Genomic DNA, 18,132 nt, shown 5'->3' on the forward strand with positions numbered 1-18,132 from the left:
GCAGGAAGATACATAAGGCAATAAAAGATTTGATAAATAATTTGGGTGAGGCCTCTCTGGGATTTGTAAGTAATCAATAAAATCTTAAAATCAACTCTAAAAGCAACAGGTAGCCAGTGTAGAGAAGCCAGTGATCATCAATGTGATCACTGTTGTGGAAATCTTTAGATAATGGTTATCTTATGCAAGAAGATTCATTTGATATTTGATTAAGGAGACAGACAATCAAAGTGCCATCCTGACACAATGAATGCTTCTCCAAAAAGTCTGCAGGAAAACTCATTCCTAGTTAAACTTTTAGAGAAGAATTTGCTTCTCAGCCTTGGCTCTGGACAAAACATAACACCCTGAAGAGAGGATTCAGCTATTCAATTATCAAAATAGCTGCTGAATTTGTGTGTTTTAGTCAGTTATCCACTAATATGCATTTTTTTACAAACCTCCTTGAACAATATGATAAAAATCTACACAAAGAATGTTGATGCATGAATGCCTGCACACTTATAGTTTAGAGATGATGTGTAGTTATAGATGTGTGTTATCTTAGAAGAATGATCCTAATAATAATCCTAAGTTTTAAAAACATTTTTTAAAAGAAAGGAAAACTGTTATTGGATTGTTACTCATTAGTACCCTGAGTTTGTGTATCAGAATTATAAAATGGGAGAGAAATGTTCTATAATATCTTAACCTGATAGGCAGCTTCAGAGTGAACTAATTTCTTGTGCGCAGGTAAACATGAGCTCTCTCTCTCTTTCCTCTCAGTGGTGAGTTTTGTGAGGTGGCCCTTCCTCCTCCGTCGCCCTGCCAGCTTGCTCAGTGTCAGAACGGCGCCCCCTGTGTGGAGAAGACAGGCACCGCGGTCTGTCAGTGTCTGCCGGGCTTCGAGGGTGAGAGCTGTGAGAAGCTGGTCAGTGTCAACTTTGTCGACAGAGATTCATACGTTCAACTACAAGATGTCAAGAACTGGCCTCAAGCCAACATCACGCTGCAGGTGAGGACACACACACTGACAGACACACGCGCACATGCACAGATACACATAAGGCTGCATCTAGAGACATCATACTGTAGGTGACAAACATTGTAGAATAACAGAGATCAAGTATCAGAAGTGGCAGACTCTGACTCTGACTACTGTGTGCTTTTTTCAGGTGTCAACAGCAGAGGAAAACGGTATTTTGCTTTATAACGGAGACAACGAGCCAATCGCTGTGGAGCTGCATCAGGGTCATGTCAGGGTCACCTACGACCCTGGTAACCAGCCTGCCACTGCTATCTATAGGTACACACACACACATACACACACACACTCAGCTCTATCTTACTCTGATTTCTTTGACATCATAATTTTTCCTTTCTCTCATTCTCTACTTTTCCTTTCCTGCTAACCAGTGTTTACTAGTGTTTACTTCTTCTTCTACATATTTAAGGCTAACTGGAATCTGCCTGCAACAAAAAGTCTTACTGTCAATGCAAATTGCATAAAGCTTTATTGGCTGTCCAGGATTATACAAAATATCGATGGCCAAAGAGCAAAACCTCCTATCTGAAAAATGCACTTTTTTACACATAATAAAAATACATAACACACTGTTTTTGGACTATATGACTATATTATGTGGTATTGTTTACGGTATTTTTGTATGGTTATTACAGTATTGTTAACATATAATATAGTAATATAGTCCAAAAACAGTGTATTATGTATTGTGTATCCTTAACAAATAGCATTCTGCAAGAAAACAACAAGTTTTTTTCAGTTTTCTCAAAAAAGTGCATTTTTCAGATAGGAGGTTTTGCTCTTTGGCCATCGATATACATAAAAGCATGTTTTTGTACTTTTTGAGTTGCACAAGTTCCATGAGTTTCTTTCCATTTGGAACAAACTTTAAATCCTGGAAAAAACTTAATCAGCCAATGCCTTCCCTTCATCCTTCAGTTTACAATTTTTTCCCACTTTTTAAGCCTCTTATGGTGTGTTCAGACAGAAAGCAAGGCTAATTTTCACTTCATGCTACTCTCCTGAATTTGACCGCTTAACCTTTTGTACAATCTATGTTTATCCATCACAAACAGCCAAACTACCGACCGTACAGAGGGTAGCTGTAAGCTAGTTAGAAACAGATGCGCATGGCAGTGTGTGTGGCGGAGCACCTGTGTGTGTCTGATCTCAGAACTTTCTCTGTTATTTCCCTTCAGTTTCTCTCCTTTTACTCGAACCCTGGGTGAATTTTATGCTCAATTTGAAACATTTTCATGCTCAGAATATGCTTAATGTAGTAGAAGGTGAAGTAAAGACAAAACTACAGAGTAAAACCTGATTTTCATCCAGATTTTTGTATTTTATTGACATATTGATCTGATTTTTTGAGCTGTTTTTTAAATGCTCAGAATAAACACTTGATAAATTCTTAGTGTTTGGTGTTCAACAAAAGTAATGACTCCTTTACAGGTAGGTATTAAACACACACCAGGGGCCTTGTTTACAACTGTTGCGTACGCACAAAACAGGGCTTGAGAGATACGTATGTCACTTCCCACAAAAAAGTTGTAATTTATAAAAACAAACTTGACAGAAGAACATTTTGGACATTTTGGAGACCGGGGAAACTGGCCATGCAGATGATGAGGTGGTGAATTGAAGCCAGATTATATAATGATTCCTCTCACACATTTAATTTCACTTAATATCAAACTTATAGATCCACTTTATCATAAATGTTCAGGCCATTCCATAAGCACCTTTCAATTTTAAAAGATATAAGCCAACTCAAATCTTAACCAATTACATCTGTGATTTATTATCGAACTAATAATGCAATATTGAGCGTTATGCGCTGTCTCACCATCACATTTCCCAACCCCCAGAGCACAGAGGAGAGGGTCGGGCTGTATGCTACTCACACTCGCTGTCAGTTGGCGAGCGGCGGCGCAGCTGCTGAAATGCCAGGATGATGCCAGGATGTGGCAGGTGGCAGGATTCTGGAAAGTCTGGCTTGCTTTTCCCCCGATATTTAGTGTGAATATACTGATTCCTTTTCACCTCAACCACATGAACTAACCGAGGAAATGATCATCATTAGTTGTAGAAATCCAACACGAGATCAAATAACTTTAAAGAATTGCAGAACAGAGCGCTTATATTATAGATTTTTAATATCTTCTATTACTGTGCATATACAGTAGCCTATGATTTTAGTTTTCATATCGTTTTTGTGTGTAAAACAGCTGCTGTGAACACGACTGTGCTGTTAAGGCCCAAAGAGCACACTGGAGACACACTATGCTTTGTCCAGTCATCTCACCAGCACATCTTCACCACCTGCACTCATATATATTGACTGTGTACATTAGAGAAACACCTGTATACTGGATTTTGGAGTAAATATAAATGAATACAGTGTTGTATTTTAGATATTGAGTGTGTGGTCTCATCAGTCATGTATGTGTCAATGATGCTTAACAAATACCAAGCAGTGTGCTTCAATGTCCCCGTGCTTCCACTAGTCCATATACTTCTTGGCATCTACCTCCATGTCTGACCACTTCGTTTTGTTTGTTGCACCGGCTGTATTAACAACTGCTGCAGCCGTCAGCCTCTCAAACTTTCTTCTGTTACTGCTGCTGTTCTCCGCAGGAACAACATGTACATCAATATTCAATATATTTTATCATTGCCAATTTATGGTTACTTGTGGAAGTGCAGGGGTTGGGGTATGAGGCTCGTCCATGTGCGTATATTTTCAAGTTGATTGTGATTGATAAAGGGGAAAATGCACACATTGATGCGTGTGCTTTTGGTATGGATCTTTATAAATGAGGCCCCAGGTCCTTTACAAAGACCCTTGTGGTTGAGGCTTTGGAAATAAATTCTTCTTTTAGATTATTTTTTAGCATTTTTCAAAATTTGACAGTTTTAAAAGTGCAGAGAAGCAGGAAACAGGGGTAGAGAGACAACAAAACAACAAAGATCCTCAGCTGGAATTGAACCAGGGATGTTGCGGTTGTGTGATGTTCGTCTTAACGAGGCGCCCAGCTCTACACGTTTAACACTGTTCTTAACCACGTGACTCCAGCCAGCAGCCACAGGATAATTACGTGTTCTCATCCTCAGATTTTGAAAAGCTGAGTGTTCGTCAAGCTAAGCAATCCACTGGACTCCCGTCAGACCCTCAGCAGCCTCTTAGCTCGCTGTAGCCCAGCAACGCCGCTCAGAGCACGGTAGTGCATGATCTGTGCTGTTGCCGAGGGAGAGTCCTGCAGTGTTTGGGAAGGTGGACAGATGACACTGGCCGTGTGGGTATTCTGGTTTAATCACAGACTCAGTGAAAGGACACTTAAGGATGAGTGTCCACTTGATCATTTGTCGAGTGCTTAAATGTTTGGATGGTTCACTGTAAAGGAGGAGGCTCGGCCAGCCGGCAGCCTGACACACACACACACACACACACACACACACACACACACACACACACACACAGAGGATATTTGTTGGATAAGCAGCAGCAGAGTACATTGGAATCATGACGAATCATCTGATGGAAGAAATTAAATTTGATGTTAGTTTTTGGCACTAAATGCTTCAGATATATTTTGTTGATGCCAAAAATGCACCGAGGTTTGACATAACTGAACATCTTTTTTTTAAATTTCTATTCATAAGTCTACAAAGGTACCTTTCAGTGCTAAATGCTGTTTTTACAGGGAGTGCTGCTATGTATTAAGACAACACTTTTCTTTCAGTGGATGTGTAACTGTGAGGTAGCTGCAGGTGAAGGGACAAAACAGGGTAACGTCTGACTATCTGTGAGCCCTGTGATGGAAACATTTCCTTGCTACTTGCCCAGTGCATGCTGGGATAAGCTCTACCCCTAATGGTGAATGTAATAAAAAACATGTTCATTACATCCTTTACGGACAGCACTGAGACGGTGAACGATGGGCGTTTCCACACGGTAGAGCTGGTGACCTTTAACCGGATGGTGAACCTGTCTGTGGACGGAGGAGAGCCCACGACCCTGGACAGTCAGGGGCGCAGCCAGCTGGTGACGGGGGACGGCCCTCTGTATGTGGGAGGTAAGAGCAGGGAGGCAGCGGAGGGGACTAGAAGTTTAGGCATCTTTTAGGAATTTAATTGAATTCTGATTGTTTGCCTCTGCAGGTATGCCCGAGGAGGTGATGCCTGCATCTCTGGGTCTCTCCGCTCAGACTCTCAACATGTCAAGTTTCCACGGCTGCATCAGGAACCTGTATATCAATCACGAGCTGCAGGACTTCACCCGTAGCCACATGAAACCGGGGGTGGTGCCGGGATGCCAGGCTTGCCGCAAACTCTACTGCTTGCACGGCATCTGCCAACCCAATGCTGCACAGGTAGGAAGGCAGACAGCAGGACAGGTGGAGAGACAAAAGATTAATGACACACCGTCACCCAGCAGGGAGTTTCACATTGTTTAGATGTTTATAGAGATGTGAAAAGCCATACATACAAATACAGCTAGTCATCCAACAATCAGGAGACAAATATGTTTATTAATTTGAAACAGTGGTAAACACTTTTTATACATATTTTTCCCTCTCACTGTCTCATTTTGCAATAACTGAATTCTTGTTTAGATGGTCCCTGAACTTCCACCCAACATCACAACCTGTTCTCTTGTTTGTTTTCCTGTTTATCTTTGCTGTAATGTCTCAATGAACTTTCGTCAATGATTTATAAAGTATCAGAATAATATTTATGAAATGAAGAACACATGAATGTTATTCTATTTTGTAATGCATCTCATAGAAAGCAATTATAGTATTTTAAGTTTTCTACCGTGAGTGCTCTTCATTCTTATACAACTTAAGTTGTTGTTGCAAAAGTAGGAACATTTTCAGGGACACAGAATAAACAGGACGGAGAATGAGAAGGTTAATCTTGTTAAGGTGATTATGTTTTATTTTTATTTTGCATGGTTGCACAGTCACTCAGGTTTTATCGTTTATTCTGATGGTTTTTTTTTTCTTTTTGTAGTCTGCTGCGGTTGAACAAATCTAAAAGGTTTCACAAGTGCTGAACATGTTTCAGTCTTTATTTGTAAAAAGAAATCATTCAATTTACTTTAAATAATCTACTCAGGATTATTTATTTTTCATTATTAGTTACAGTTAGGTGAGTTTTGTGACTTGTTAGTGCCAAGAGTAAACATGTTGTCTTTCACAGGGACCTCAGTGTCACTGCCAGTCAGGTTGGACAGGACAACACTGTGACCAGCCGATAACAGGAGGCCTTCCTGGAGCGGATGTTGTCACCACGGCAACCGGTGTCAACCCCTGTGAAGGCAGCAAGTAAGTGTGTCATGTTGAATCGTGCGCTTTATGCTGAAATGTGTCTGCTTCCCAAACATCGCCCCTCATTATATTAATTTAAAAGAATCTCTCTGTTGTCGTCCAGGTGTGTAAAGGGCGTGTGCGTGGCGTTGGACACACAGACGTACCGTTGCGACTGCGAGGACGGATACCGCGGCGCGCTGTGTAACCTGCAGGGGGAGCCGGCGGGCTCGTGTCAGCAGCTGCGGTGTCTGCACGGTCAGTGTGAGGAGACAGAGGACGGAGAACGCTGCGTCTGTGAGCAGGGATACACTGGAGAGAGCTGTGATATAGGTGAGGAGGGATATTCAATATAATCAATATGATTCATATATGTTGAAAATGTCGTTTTTTTTCTACAAACCATAACTTATTCCATCAGAATAATTTGCAAGGTGCAATAATCATGTAAAAATCCCACACAGTGCGGCTTTAATTTCATACAAATCAATGCATGACTAATTATTTCAGCGCTAATTGATTCTGTAGTCAAGGTTTTCCTGCAGCATTTTATTTTACAGAGTGCTTCCAATAACCAATTTCCTAGGGGACACGGTGGTAGTCTTTGGAGAAACTGGAACAAAACGGCTGGTAAAGATTTTTCTCCATTGAGAAACTATAATAAAATGGAATTTTAGTTTTTCACCACCAGTATATCTGTACATGTTAGAAAAATATGTGGAAACAGTGAGAAACATTAAAGAGTCAGTTCACCAAAATAAAAGAAAAAACATATTTTTCTACTTAAGAGGGATTTATAGAGGTACTTTTAAGGGTCATGGCGTCGCTTTTAAGCCTACCCATGTAGCTGCTGTTTGCCTCCCCAGAAATATAACTACATTTGGGGCAACAGAGATTTCACTTGAAGATGGAAAGAGCTGTGATTGATCAGCTTGGACGTCCAGCAGCTGAGTAATTAAGACGTATACCATAATAACTGCTATGTTTGATTCCTGCCGGAGACCCTTGCTGCATGTCGTTCCTCTTTCTGTCTCTCTTCCTGTTTGTATCTATTCTATCTCTTCCATCACATAAAGTCAAAATGCAAAAAAAACAAACAAACAAGAATATTGTTGATAGTGAAGACACCACTGAGGAAGTTGAATATCTTCACTTATCTCCACTGCAAACCGACAGCCCGTCAGCGAATGTAAGAATATAAACAACACATGACATTAGTCTCATATTTTATAATGAGACAAGAAAAAAAAATCTTCTCATCATCTCTCTATATCACAAATTAAATGACAGAATGTAAACACAGTTCCTATGAGAAATATAATTAAAGGCTGATACAGCCTGATCTTTAACAACATCCATCTTGTGTTGCAGTGCTGCTATTAACCTGTGAAATCTGTTGATGAACTATAAATCTAAACCAACACCATCGGGGATCTTCTGTAGGACTGTTGGTTACCCCTCTGTGTCAAGTATAAATCCAGCTTTACTCTTAATGACCCAGAATAATTCACAGACCTTGTTGTCAGCTTTTTTTTATAGGAACCATTTTCTGCTGTAAGAAGTGATGGGAATCTTTCACACTGAGGTCTGTTTTTTATTCGGGACATTATTTCTGGAGAGATGTGGCTGACAGCTTTTCAAATGCCGTGTTTGTGATGTTTTGAGCACCACAAATACAGTTCTTCATTGTATTGGGGTGGAAGAAGACTCAGCAGCAGCTGAAACTTCAGGAAATTAAACTGAAATTATTACTATAACTAGATGGCACTGAGGGTGTTTTCATACCTGCCTTGTTTAGTCTGGTTTAATTGGCCTCTAGTTCGTTTTCCCCATTAGTGCGATTTTGGCAGATCTGAACTCGGGTGCCGACCAAAACAACTGTACCGAGACTCTTTGAGGTCTGATCCAACAACAAGGCTGCAAGTTTGAGCTAAACTGCTCCCGTAGCCTGGTGCGCTCTGCATGCTGGGATACGAATGAGTGGCAGCTAGCTGGAGAATAAATCAAGATTTGACCTGAACTAACAACGAAGTACGTTGCATTTGGCCAGAGAACCTCCTTCCTGTGTTTACGTTCTTGCTCCTGCCCGAGACACAATTAACCAATGAGCAGAGAGAACATTCTCATGTGACTCTCTGTGTGAAAAGAAACTGAACCATTGGGACCACGTTTACCAACTCATGAACTGATTTGAACCAGAGCAAACAAACTAGGTTTTGAAAAAGTCAGTTGACCCTTTAACCCTGTGTGTCCCCGCCTTCAGAGTCCCTGTGTCGAGGTGAGCCGGTGAGGGATTACCACCGGCTGCAGCGCGGCACCGTCCTCTGCCAGACGTCCAAGTCTTTCTCCTGGGTGGAATGTCAAGGCCGGTGCCAGGCGGGAACCGAGCCGGGCGTCACCGCCGCCTCCTGCTGCGCTCCTCTGAGGGTCCGACGCCGGCGACTCACCTTCGAATGTGACGACGGGACCTCGTTTACGCAGGATGTGGAGAAACCTGTGGAGTGTGGCTGCAAGGAGTGTGTGTAGTACTGCGGATGTGATGGTGCGCACATACACACATGCAGACACACACACACATCCAAACACACACACACACCAAGAGGTACACACACTGTAGGGACTCTATCACTGATGAACGGACATTTTTGATGTTTGTTTTGTGTTTTTTTGCGCATAGCCGCAGTTTTGTAACATAAGACAGTTCTTCCCTCTCGAGACATGAAATCAACAAGTCAACCTCATCGTCATCTTCCTCTTCTTCACCTGCAGCAGGAGAACCTGTGCACTAACTACCTAACTCCAGCTCATTATTAATCCTCGTGTGTTGAAAAGCCTCCGAATGCCTTCTGGTTTCTGATGTGTGGCTGGTTAAGTGCTGCTCTTCACTCCCTCACAGCTGCGACAGCCGGCGTTGACTTGTCGCAGGAAATAAAAAGGTACTAATTAATCGGGGGGTGGGGGGGGGGGGGGGGGACTCTGATATGAAATGAAAGGTTTCACAGTCAAATTTGTTAAAAATCACTTAAGAATTAAGTTTTAATCAGCGATGTAAAGATCTCACCTCTTCATGTGCAGGTATTTCTTCAGTCTGGTAAAGCAGAGAGCTGCTGGTGGATTAAAACTTTGTAAGGTGTTTTTTTGCTGCAGACAAAAATGTTGTTTCTCTAAAAAAAAAAAAAAGCTCTTCATGTTTCACCTACACTCACAAGGGTTTAAGCACCAAGTGTTTAGTTTGCTCTTTTGTGCTGTGAGTGACAGGAGTAACAAAATAAGTGCAGTAGATTTTTATGTGCTGATCTGAGACCAGGAAGGTGGAATCGGTTTTTGGTTGGTTGGACCGCAACAATGAAGCCAGACCTATAAACACAAAAGTCAGTGACTGAGTGACTGTCACCATTTCCTGTATCTGTCGATTCAAATTCAAAGCATTTCATACACAGTCCAGCCATATACTGGGTTTTGACCTAGTCTTGTTCAACATGAGGCTTCTGACCAGTCACCTCAATGTTACTGGTGACCTTCCTCACAGTTCTGATCCTCTATCTGTTAGCAATGTCGCAGAATTTTGTGAAATGAGCAATGTTTTGGACAGCAGTTAAATGGGAAAAACCCAAACCGTCCAACAGCAACACAACAGACACCAAAAAAAGCACTACAGGAATAATAACTGTCTTCTCATAGCGAGCGGAAGCTCTAGATAACATCGCTGACAACTCAAGGTTCAGAAATATGAATAAAGGCTATAACTAGTAGGTTGTGTTTATCATGATAATTTATTCATTGGGTTTACTTTGCTTGCTAAATGAAGTGATGTGTATTCCTGTTCCTCCCGCGCAATAAAAACAAAACAGCATAAATTTGATACAATATTTTGTAAATTAAACACTGGCAAGTTCAATAAATTGATGGAGATTCTGGCTTTAGAGATGTCTCACAATATATTTTATAACATTAATCCCGTTCATTGGATTTAAGTCCAAAAGAGTCACCAATTGTAAAAAATCTGATGCTGGTAAATGTTTGTTTAAATCAGTAGTTTCTGTAAAATCCGCCTATATTTCGTATCAGATTTGGTTGACAAATTAAACGTATAAACTGTATCTATAACTTAAACTTTTCAATGATGTCTGTCTCAACTGTATGTAGAGGGAGGAAATGAATTACAGATAGTTATAGAGTCTTTAAAGGAAAATTATTTCAGTGTCAAACATTCTTGCTGACAGTCGAGTCTGGTTGGATTTAAAGACATAACGCTCATTTCACAAAATTCTGTGAGATCAGACTGAACTAATGTGCAGCAGACGTCTGTGGGGTGTTAACATGTTGCATATTAAATCCGATTAATCATAAATAAGCTGCTATCTTGGAGAAAAATCAGTCCCTCGTTGGTAATTACAAGAACTTCCAGACGTTTCTGTAGAGGAGCATGACTTCCACTTGTTAACACAGGTGGCAAAAGATGGCAGCGAGGTGGTGAAAAAAAAAAAAATCCAGATATATTCATACTAATGATCAGAACATCTGCTGCACTCAGATAACAAATAATTCAGTTTATGTTCATAAATAAAAACTGATGTTGGAAACGAGTTGTCACCCTGTTCCACTTCCTCCAAGATGACATGAACACAGCTTAAAGGTCAAAGGTGACCGGGTTCACGGGGGACAGCGGAGGGGTCGTGACACGTTCCCATCGCCTCTCAGTAGATGCCCTTTCTCCCAGTTTACACTGTGAGGGGGGAGGGTGGGAGTGCTTGTATGTGTGTGTTTCTTGTTCTTCTTGTACTTCTATCTTTGTGAGGACCTGCGGACCTTGAGAGTGAGGACGTTTTGGCTGGTCCTCACTTCTACAAAGGGCTGTTTTAGGGTTTATTGTAGCATTTCTGTGTGGTAATACAGTTTAAGAGCAGTCTGTACTGCATTACCTCATAACAATAATGTTACTTTGACAAAAAAATTTGACTTGATGTTCACTGTGATGGATTCTACAACTCCAGCAAATTTCAAGACTCTGTTAACTGATTTTTTAGCCTTGCTAGCAGCATCGCTCACCAGCTAGCCTAAAGCTAACTGTGTCTGTTTACCATTTGGTGCTGAGCAGGTGGTGTAAAGTGGCTTTTTAGAGCTTTTTCTCTGAAAAAAAGCCGCCTGCTGCGGTCAAAAAACGACGCTATGAGAGCGCTGAGAGGGAACCGAAACAGTAAAGTTGCAGCCGGACAGCTAAACAATGAGCTGAATGCATTATGTCAACGAGGGTCCTCACAAGTATAAAAATACAAATGTGTGTTTGTCATTCTAAGACGCTTCCAACGACAAGACGCCGTCCCTGACAATGAGCTTCATTATACGACGATGCAGTTGTGTTCGCTCGGATCAAACGCTTCCTCTCCGATTTGTCAGAAGAGCCAGTGAACGCATCATACAAATGCCACACAGAAAAAAAATGTAGCTTTTATATATGATGACATGTTATTTATATGGATGTGAAACTAAAAATAAAGGTGCGTAATATTAAGTTTTAACATGTTTTAATTTGTTTTTTTAGCCTTTTGAGTTTTTTTCATAAAGAGTCATGTCATGAATCAGAATTTAACTAATGTAGCTTTTATTATTGTTATTATAATTGCAATACTTCAACACACAGTAACAGCCTAACAGATTGTAATATATATTATAAGCTTATAATGCATTTGATTTTGTCATAGTATTTTTATATGTTGAAGAGGATGTTGTCACTGTATCATCTCTGTAGACTGTAGAGAAATCTTTGTTTTCAGTTGCCAAAAAAAAAAAAAAAAAAAAAAAATGTTTCCGAGCTGGCGTCATTTCATGGGAATTTTACAAAAAAGAAAAAAATATCAGATAGTGTTTCAGATCATGTTGTCTCACCTGAGAGCAGACAAAAAGTAGTGCTTCTTTTTTTCCTATTTATTTAAATAAAGAGCTGTTTCCCCTTCATTGTTCGTTTCTTTTTTTTTTCCTTCTCTCTTCAACCTTGACTCTGGCTCTGGTTCTCTTGTTGTTGTTTCTCTGACCTTTGACCTCATTGTGTCACGGCTGTCTACCGTTCACGCTGAGTCGATGGGCGATGGCATGGAGACAGAGGAGAAGAGAGAGCGAGAGAGAGAGAATGGCGGAGAGAATGAAAGAAAGAAAAAGAGAGAGAGATGGTGGGGGTGGGAAGAGTGAATGAAAAGAGGAGGAAAGGTTGATGATGAGGAGGATGGGAAGCCGTTTTTTTTTTAATAAGGAAGATGGTGAGAGCAGAAAACGATGGAGGGCAAAGTAAGAAGGGATTGAGTAAAAGGAGGAAAGAGAGAAAGAGGGATGTCCCATAGGGAGAGGGGGGGGGGGTGGCAGCGCTCTTGAGACTGAGGCTGTTTAATGAAACAGTGATTTATGCGTCCCCTCGTAACCATAAAACATAATATATACCCCCATCGGCTTTGACAGAGTCCCTCCTCCCCCCACACAGAAACACACACCCTCCCAGTCTGCTCTCCAGTGAAAACTGGCTGCATCTCTCCATCCCACCCCACCTCCACCTCTACAGCCCATCTAACTGGACTCCTACTCCCCCCTCAAACCTTTTTTCACCACCATTTTTACCCCTTCCCCCCTCTCTCCTCTCCTCTGTGTCTTTAAAAGAGGATAAAATCATAGCAGCAGCACCTTCCCAACCCCCCAATTCCAATAAAGCCTCTCCACATCTTCTCACACTGACGATCTGCTGCACACAAAGGACACAAAAAAAAACGATACAAAAAACTGCAATGAAAGCACGGCAGACTGATTGACAGCGTGAACAGAGACGATTGATCATACATAGAATAACTGAGGTGTGTGTCTCCAAACTGGATAAACAATATCTCCAATTTGGCAAAATAAAAAATACATCATCAGCCAGTATGTGCAGAAAATATAGATGGTTAATCTGGGGAGAATGTTACTCTGTTGCAAGTATGTTGGCCAAACAGACCAAAAGTATATCTGACACTAACGAATTGGTTTGCAGAGTTTGTACAGATGAAATTTACAGATGGTCGCCAATAAAAAAGGACGTGATGTGTCGATTTTCCAAATATTTAGACATTTTTAGAGCTGCTGGTTTAAAGAGCAAAACAAAAGGACCAAAATCCTTTCAGTAAAGCTTCAAAATGTCAATTTCAATCCTTTAAATTGAGCTGTTATATGTGTGTGTGTGTGCGCCGTCATTCATTGTCCTGCTTCTAAAAAAAGCAAGGAAACAGTTTGGACAGTCCTAGTATCAGTTTATCAATAACGTATCACTAGTGAACATATTGATCGCTGTATTGATTCTTTGTACCAGCCGTGGTCAAGCTCATGTGCTGAATAAAGAGAGCGAGCGTCATTTAGTTTAGGTTACTGTTGTCAGATACTAAACGTCAGCCACAGTATCATGATCAGGATTTCTCTTAATCTTCTAAAGTATCTGAAATTACACGTGTGTCAGATCTTGTTTCGGTTCTTCTTGGAAAGTTAAACTTAACGGGTGTTTATTCAGATATATTATTATATAACTTATTATCTCAGTGTGCAATTTCATCACTCCTGTCTGACATTTCTTACTTATAGTGAGTGACAAAGTTCAGTCTTAATCTTGAAAACTGGAGATTGACTGAAGCTTGTGAGTGGACCTTGAGTTAAAACATTTTTTCTGACTATTTGACTTTACTATTTATTCATTTTATGTATGAAGGATACCTCATGCAACAGTATATTGTCTGGTATATTCCTACACATTACTTCACTTAAATCAGGGTTTCTGAACACTCAGTGACCTTTAACAAGAGTTTTCATGTCTCCATATTGAGATTTATCATTTTATAATCAGTTTGCTGTGGACATTGTGGTGACGACTACTCACCATTAAATGTACCAAAACCATTTTTGAAACTATGTATTTCTTTGTTTATTTCAATTTCAACAGTTAAAGTAAAGTGAAGCTTTTTTTTTTTATAGTTGGATTGATTTTTTTATTTGAACCCAAGTGGTGTCCAAGTTTGAGAATCCCTGCTGTAGTGATGTGCGGCTGAGAGAAAAGCTGAGAGTTCACAGTCCTGATGTAACGTGTTGGTGCCCTCTGACAGCAGCAGGTTTAAAATACCTGCAGAGGAGCTGGACTACTTCAACACACACAGACACACACACACATCTGACGGTCCACGGATGCCCACGGATGGGTGGATTTTACCCTCCTCTCCTCTCCTCTCCTCTCCTCTCCCTTGTCCTCCTTTCTTGTCTCCTTTCCTGTCTTTTTCTCTTCTCTCCTCTTGTTTCCTTTCTTGCCTTTTCGTTTCCTCTCCTTTCTTTTCTTCTCTTCTTCTCTCATTTTCTCTCCTATTCTCCTTTCCTTTCCTCTCTCTTCTTGTCTCCTCTCCTCTCCTCTCTTGTCCTATCCTATCCTCATCTCATCTCATCTTCTCTCTCTCATCTTGTTTCCCTTTTTCCTTTCTCATTTCCTCTCTTCTCCTCTTATCTCATCTCATCTCCTCTCTTCTCCTCTTGTCTCCTTTCTTGTTTCCTCTCCTCTCCTCTTGTCTCCTCTCTTAATTCCTCTTGTTTCCTCTCCTCTCCTCTTGTCTCCTCTCTTAATTCCTCTTCTATCCTTTTGTTTCCTCTCCTCTCATCTTGTTTCCTCTCCTCTTCTCCGGTATCGATCCATCCTCTCATCTCCTCTTACACTTACATTTCATTTTTTCTCTCTTCTCTCTCCCTTTGTTTTTTATTTTCTCTCTCCTTCATTGCCTCTTCCTCTTCTCCACTGTCCATGTCTTTGTCATCACTCCATCCTCTCTCCTCCTCCTCCTCATCCTCCTTCTCTGTCTTGTCTCCCAGTGAATGAGCTCTTTTGTTCATTTTTCTCGAACTCATCCCACTCGTCTTCTCTTACTCACCCTCTTGTACTACTTCATTTATTCTCTCTATATCTGCTCTCCACGTAGCTTTTATGCACTTTTTTTGTTTAATTTCTCTTCACCGTAAAATTTGTCTTTCTCCCAAACTATTTGCAATTCCTGCCTCTCTTTTTCTTTACCCCTCTGAATTATTTTCTTCTTTTCTTTTCCACACTTTCCCTTCACTCTTTTGTTTCTACTACTTTCCTTTCCTCTCCGTTTTTGGCTATATTCACCTCCTTTCTTTCTTCTTCTCCTTCTTCTTACTTATTCCCTCATGCCTTTCCACTCTTTTAGTTTTTATTCAAACCCGTCCCTTCTCCTCTCTTTCCCTTCCCGTCACCGTTCTTCCTCTCGTCTCTTGCTCTCCTTTGTTCATCTCTCCTTCTCCGCTGTCCTCTTTCCTCTCCATTTACCCTCTTCTTCTTCTTCTTTGTTCTCTTTCCTGCTCCTGCTCTTCTCCTCTTCCTCCTCCCCCATCTACACACACTCTCTCCTTTTCCTCTCCTCTCGTGCAGGTCTTTTTAGCCGTAGAGCAGATGTCCTTTTATTGATATGATCATGGTTAGTGGTCTCCAGGTGCTCATTGGATCCACTGTATAACCTCCTGCAGCCAGCGGCCCAAAACACACACACACACACACACACACACACACACACACTCACACACACACACACCCTGCGGCTACTGCATCTCTTGGATACAAGAAAGGAAAGAAGGGAAAAATAAATCAAAGAGAAGAAGAAGAAGAAGAAGAAGAGGAAAGAAGATAAGGTTGGGATTAAAGCAAATAAAAAGCAGAAAGAAATTTGAGAAGAAAAAGAAGAAGCTGAGAGGAAGTTAGGAAAAGGAGGTTGGGGGATGAGTGACGGAGAAAGAGAAAGATGGGGGAAGGGGGTTTGTGAACGAGAGAGAGAGAGAGAAAGAGAGAAAGAGCGCCGGAGGCAAACTGAATATTTCAGGCAGTTGCCAAAAGAGCGAGTCGAAACTACCAAGGTGACCTGGGAGGAGTTCCTGTTTGAGAAGAGAGAAAGAAAGAGACATTTAAAAAAAAAAAAATTTAAAAAAAGATGGCCATCAGTTCAAGTTTTCAATTAGATTTGACCTTGTTGAACATTTGCTCTCCTTTCAGATTCAAATCAAGTTGCGATTGTGAGGTTTTCACTTAGTTTCATGTGTCTTTCCTTTTTTTGTGTGTGTGTGTGTGTGTGTGTGTGTGTGTGTGTGTGTGTGTGTGTGTGTGTGTGTGTGTCAGGGCCACATCGCTGAGGAGCTGAAGATCTCCAGTCTAGCTACGCGAGGGTTCGACTGCTGCGAGGCTCCGTTTCAGTCTCACTTTCTGCTTTTAAAGATTCATGAAGGCTGAAGCTGCTTCTGTTCAACCACATTCAGACTGTCTCCCGTCACACCGAAGCTCTATCGTAGGAGGTAGAGGTTTAGATTGATACGTTCACATTAATCTATCAAAGACGATTTCTATTTTTTACTGCGGAGTCAGAACACAGAGAGGTAATTTCTTTGAGATTAAAGTAAGTATCATGAGAAATTTTGCAATACTTGCGCCTGGATTCTGAGAATAAAATGAAATGATGAAGATTAGATTGAGTTATACTGCTTGTGTAGGTGTGGAGAAAAAAAGTAATTTGGTTTCCTCCTATTTCTGCTCTTTTCTATCTGACTCTCGGTATATTACTTTACGCTGAATAAAAAGGGAGAAGAAGAAGCTCAACAGGACAGAAAAGAGATGTGAATATAAAGATTTTGCTGTGTTTTTGCACAACAGTCTGGAACCGGAGACGCCTCATGATCGACTGACACACGTGTCGGCTACAGATGTCAAAACAGTACCAAGTATTGATATATTTGTAGCCAAATGTCTAAAATGTGTCAGTGTTTAAACAGGATGTTTTGGAATTAAAATGAACATAATGCTGATTTTACATATCAATGAAGAATATCTGACCAAACTTTGGGTATATGATCATATATCTGATCGACAAATATGTACAAACGTAAAGAAAAAGGCTAAAAAGCAAGCATAGAGTGCCAATTATTATTTTGGCATTTATTATTGTTGAGTTTTTTAACAGCCAGTGCTCAGAGTTTGGTCAGTTAAAGGATTATTATGAACTAAAATATTTCTTTTTCCTTGACTGCATATATGGTATTTTTGGTGATCCATGCAGTGTATCTGATTAAAATTTCATGACATAACATCATAGGTGGCAACAGGGTGTGGTTCGCAGCAGCTGTGTATATGACTGGGCCACAGAATAAATCAGTGCACTCAACAGACAAATCCAGAGGGGCAGAAGTCAGAAACAGACAGGTTGTATCAATCTCGGACAGATTGCGGATACGTTTATTGCTCTAATAAATGTGACTGATACAGTGAGTGCAGGCAAGCACTGTAATTCTTTGTCTGGTCTTTGAGAAACTTGTGAAATATTGGCTTTTAAGCTCTTAAAGAGATCTCCAAGTGACTAAATGGATGGTTGTTCCTGCAGTAAATTAAAGTTCGTTTTAATTTTTGATACATGAAGCTTCTACAAAAAGCTTTCCTTCCAAATAGCCGAAACACACATCAATTCATGACTTTATTGTCCATCAACCCGACATGTTGAAAGTGACATTTCTAACCTCAGATATACACACACTCAGTACAGCAGGGGATGGATGCTAAGAGGCTAAAGGTATTAAAATTCAAGGTTTAGTTTAATTTAAATATAATAATAATTGCAGAGAAAAAAATACAGTATGTGTTATTATTTTTGGTTATATACCGAATACTGGCCTTCCCATCATACCCCATGCTGATACACACACAAACAGAGAAATTGGTTTGCGTTGTACGATAGATTTCAGTTGATGGACCAAACAAACTTCAGTAGGTGGAAAAAT

The 18,132-nt window shown here is 40.6% G+C and overlaps 1 protein-coding gene across 1 annotated transcript in view; it reads left to right on the top strand.

Annotated features, from left to right (window-relative positions):
* The window catches only part of LOC121912802 (slit homolog 1 protein-like), a 68,922-nt gene extending 51,854 nt beyond the window's left edge, over positions 1-17,068 (top strand). The window contains exons 31-39 of the mRNA XM_042435246.1: positions 766-994; positions 1,155-1,285; positions 4,925-5,079; positions 5,165-5,376; positions 6,209-6,333; positions 6,419-6,648; positions 8,579-9,251; positions 16,487-16,740; positions 16,943-17,068. Of these exons, the coding sequence (XP_042291180.1) occupies positions 766-994; positions 1,155-1,285; positions 4,925-5,079; positions 5,165-5,376; positions 6,209-6,333; positions 6,419-6,648; positions 8,579-8,841 (1,345 nt within the window). The 3' untranslated portion in view covers positions 8,842-9,251; positions 16,487-16,740; positions 16,943-17,068. The remainder of the gene's footprint in view (positions 1-765; positions 995-1,154; positions 1,286-4,924; positions 5,080-5,164; positions 5,377-6,208; positions 6,334-6,418; positions 6,649-8,578; positions 9,252-16,486; positions 16,741-16,942) is intronic.
* The last annotated feature ends 1,064 nt before the right edge of the window (positions 17,069-18,132 follow it).

Source organism: Thunnus maccoyii, chromosome 2 (genome assembly GCF_910596095.1).
Source record: "Thunnus maccoyii chromosome 2, fThuMac1.1, whole genome shotgun sequence".
Classification (NCBI taxonomy): domain Eukaryota; kingdom Metazoa; phylum Chordata; class Actinopteri; order Scombriformes; family Scombridae; genus Thunnus; species Thunnus maccoyii.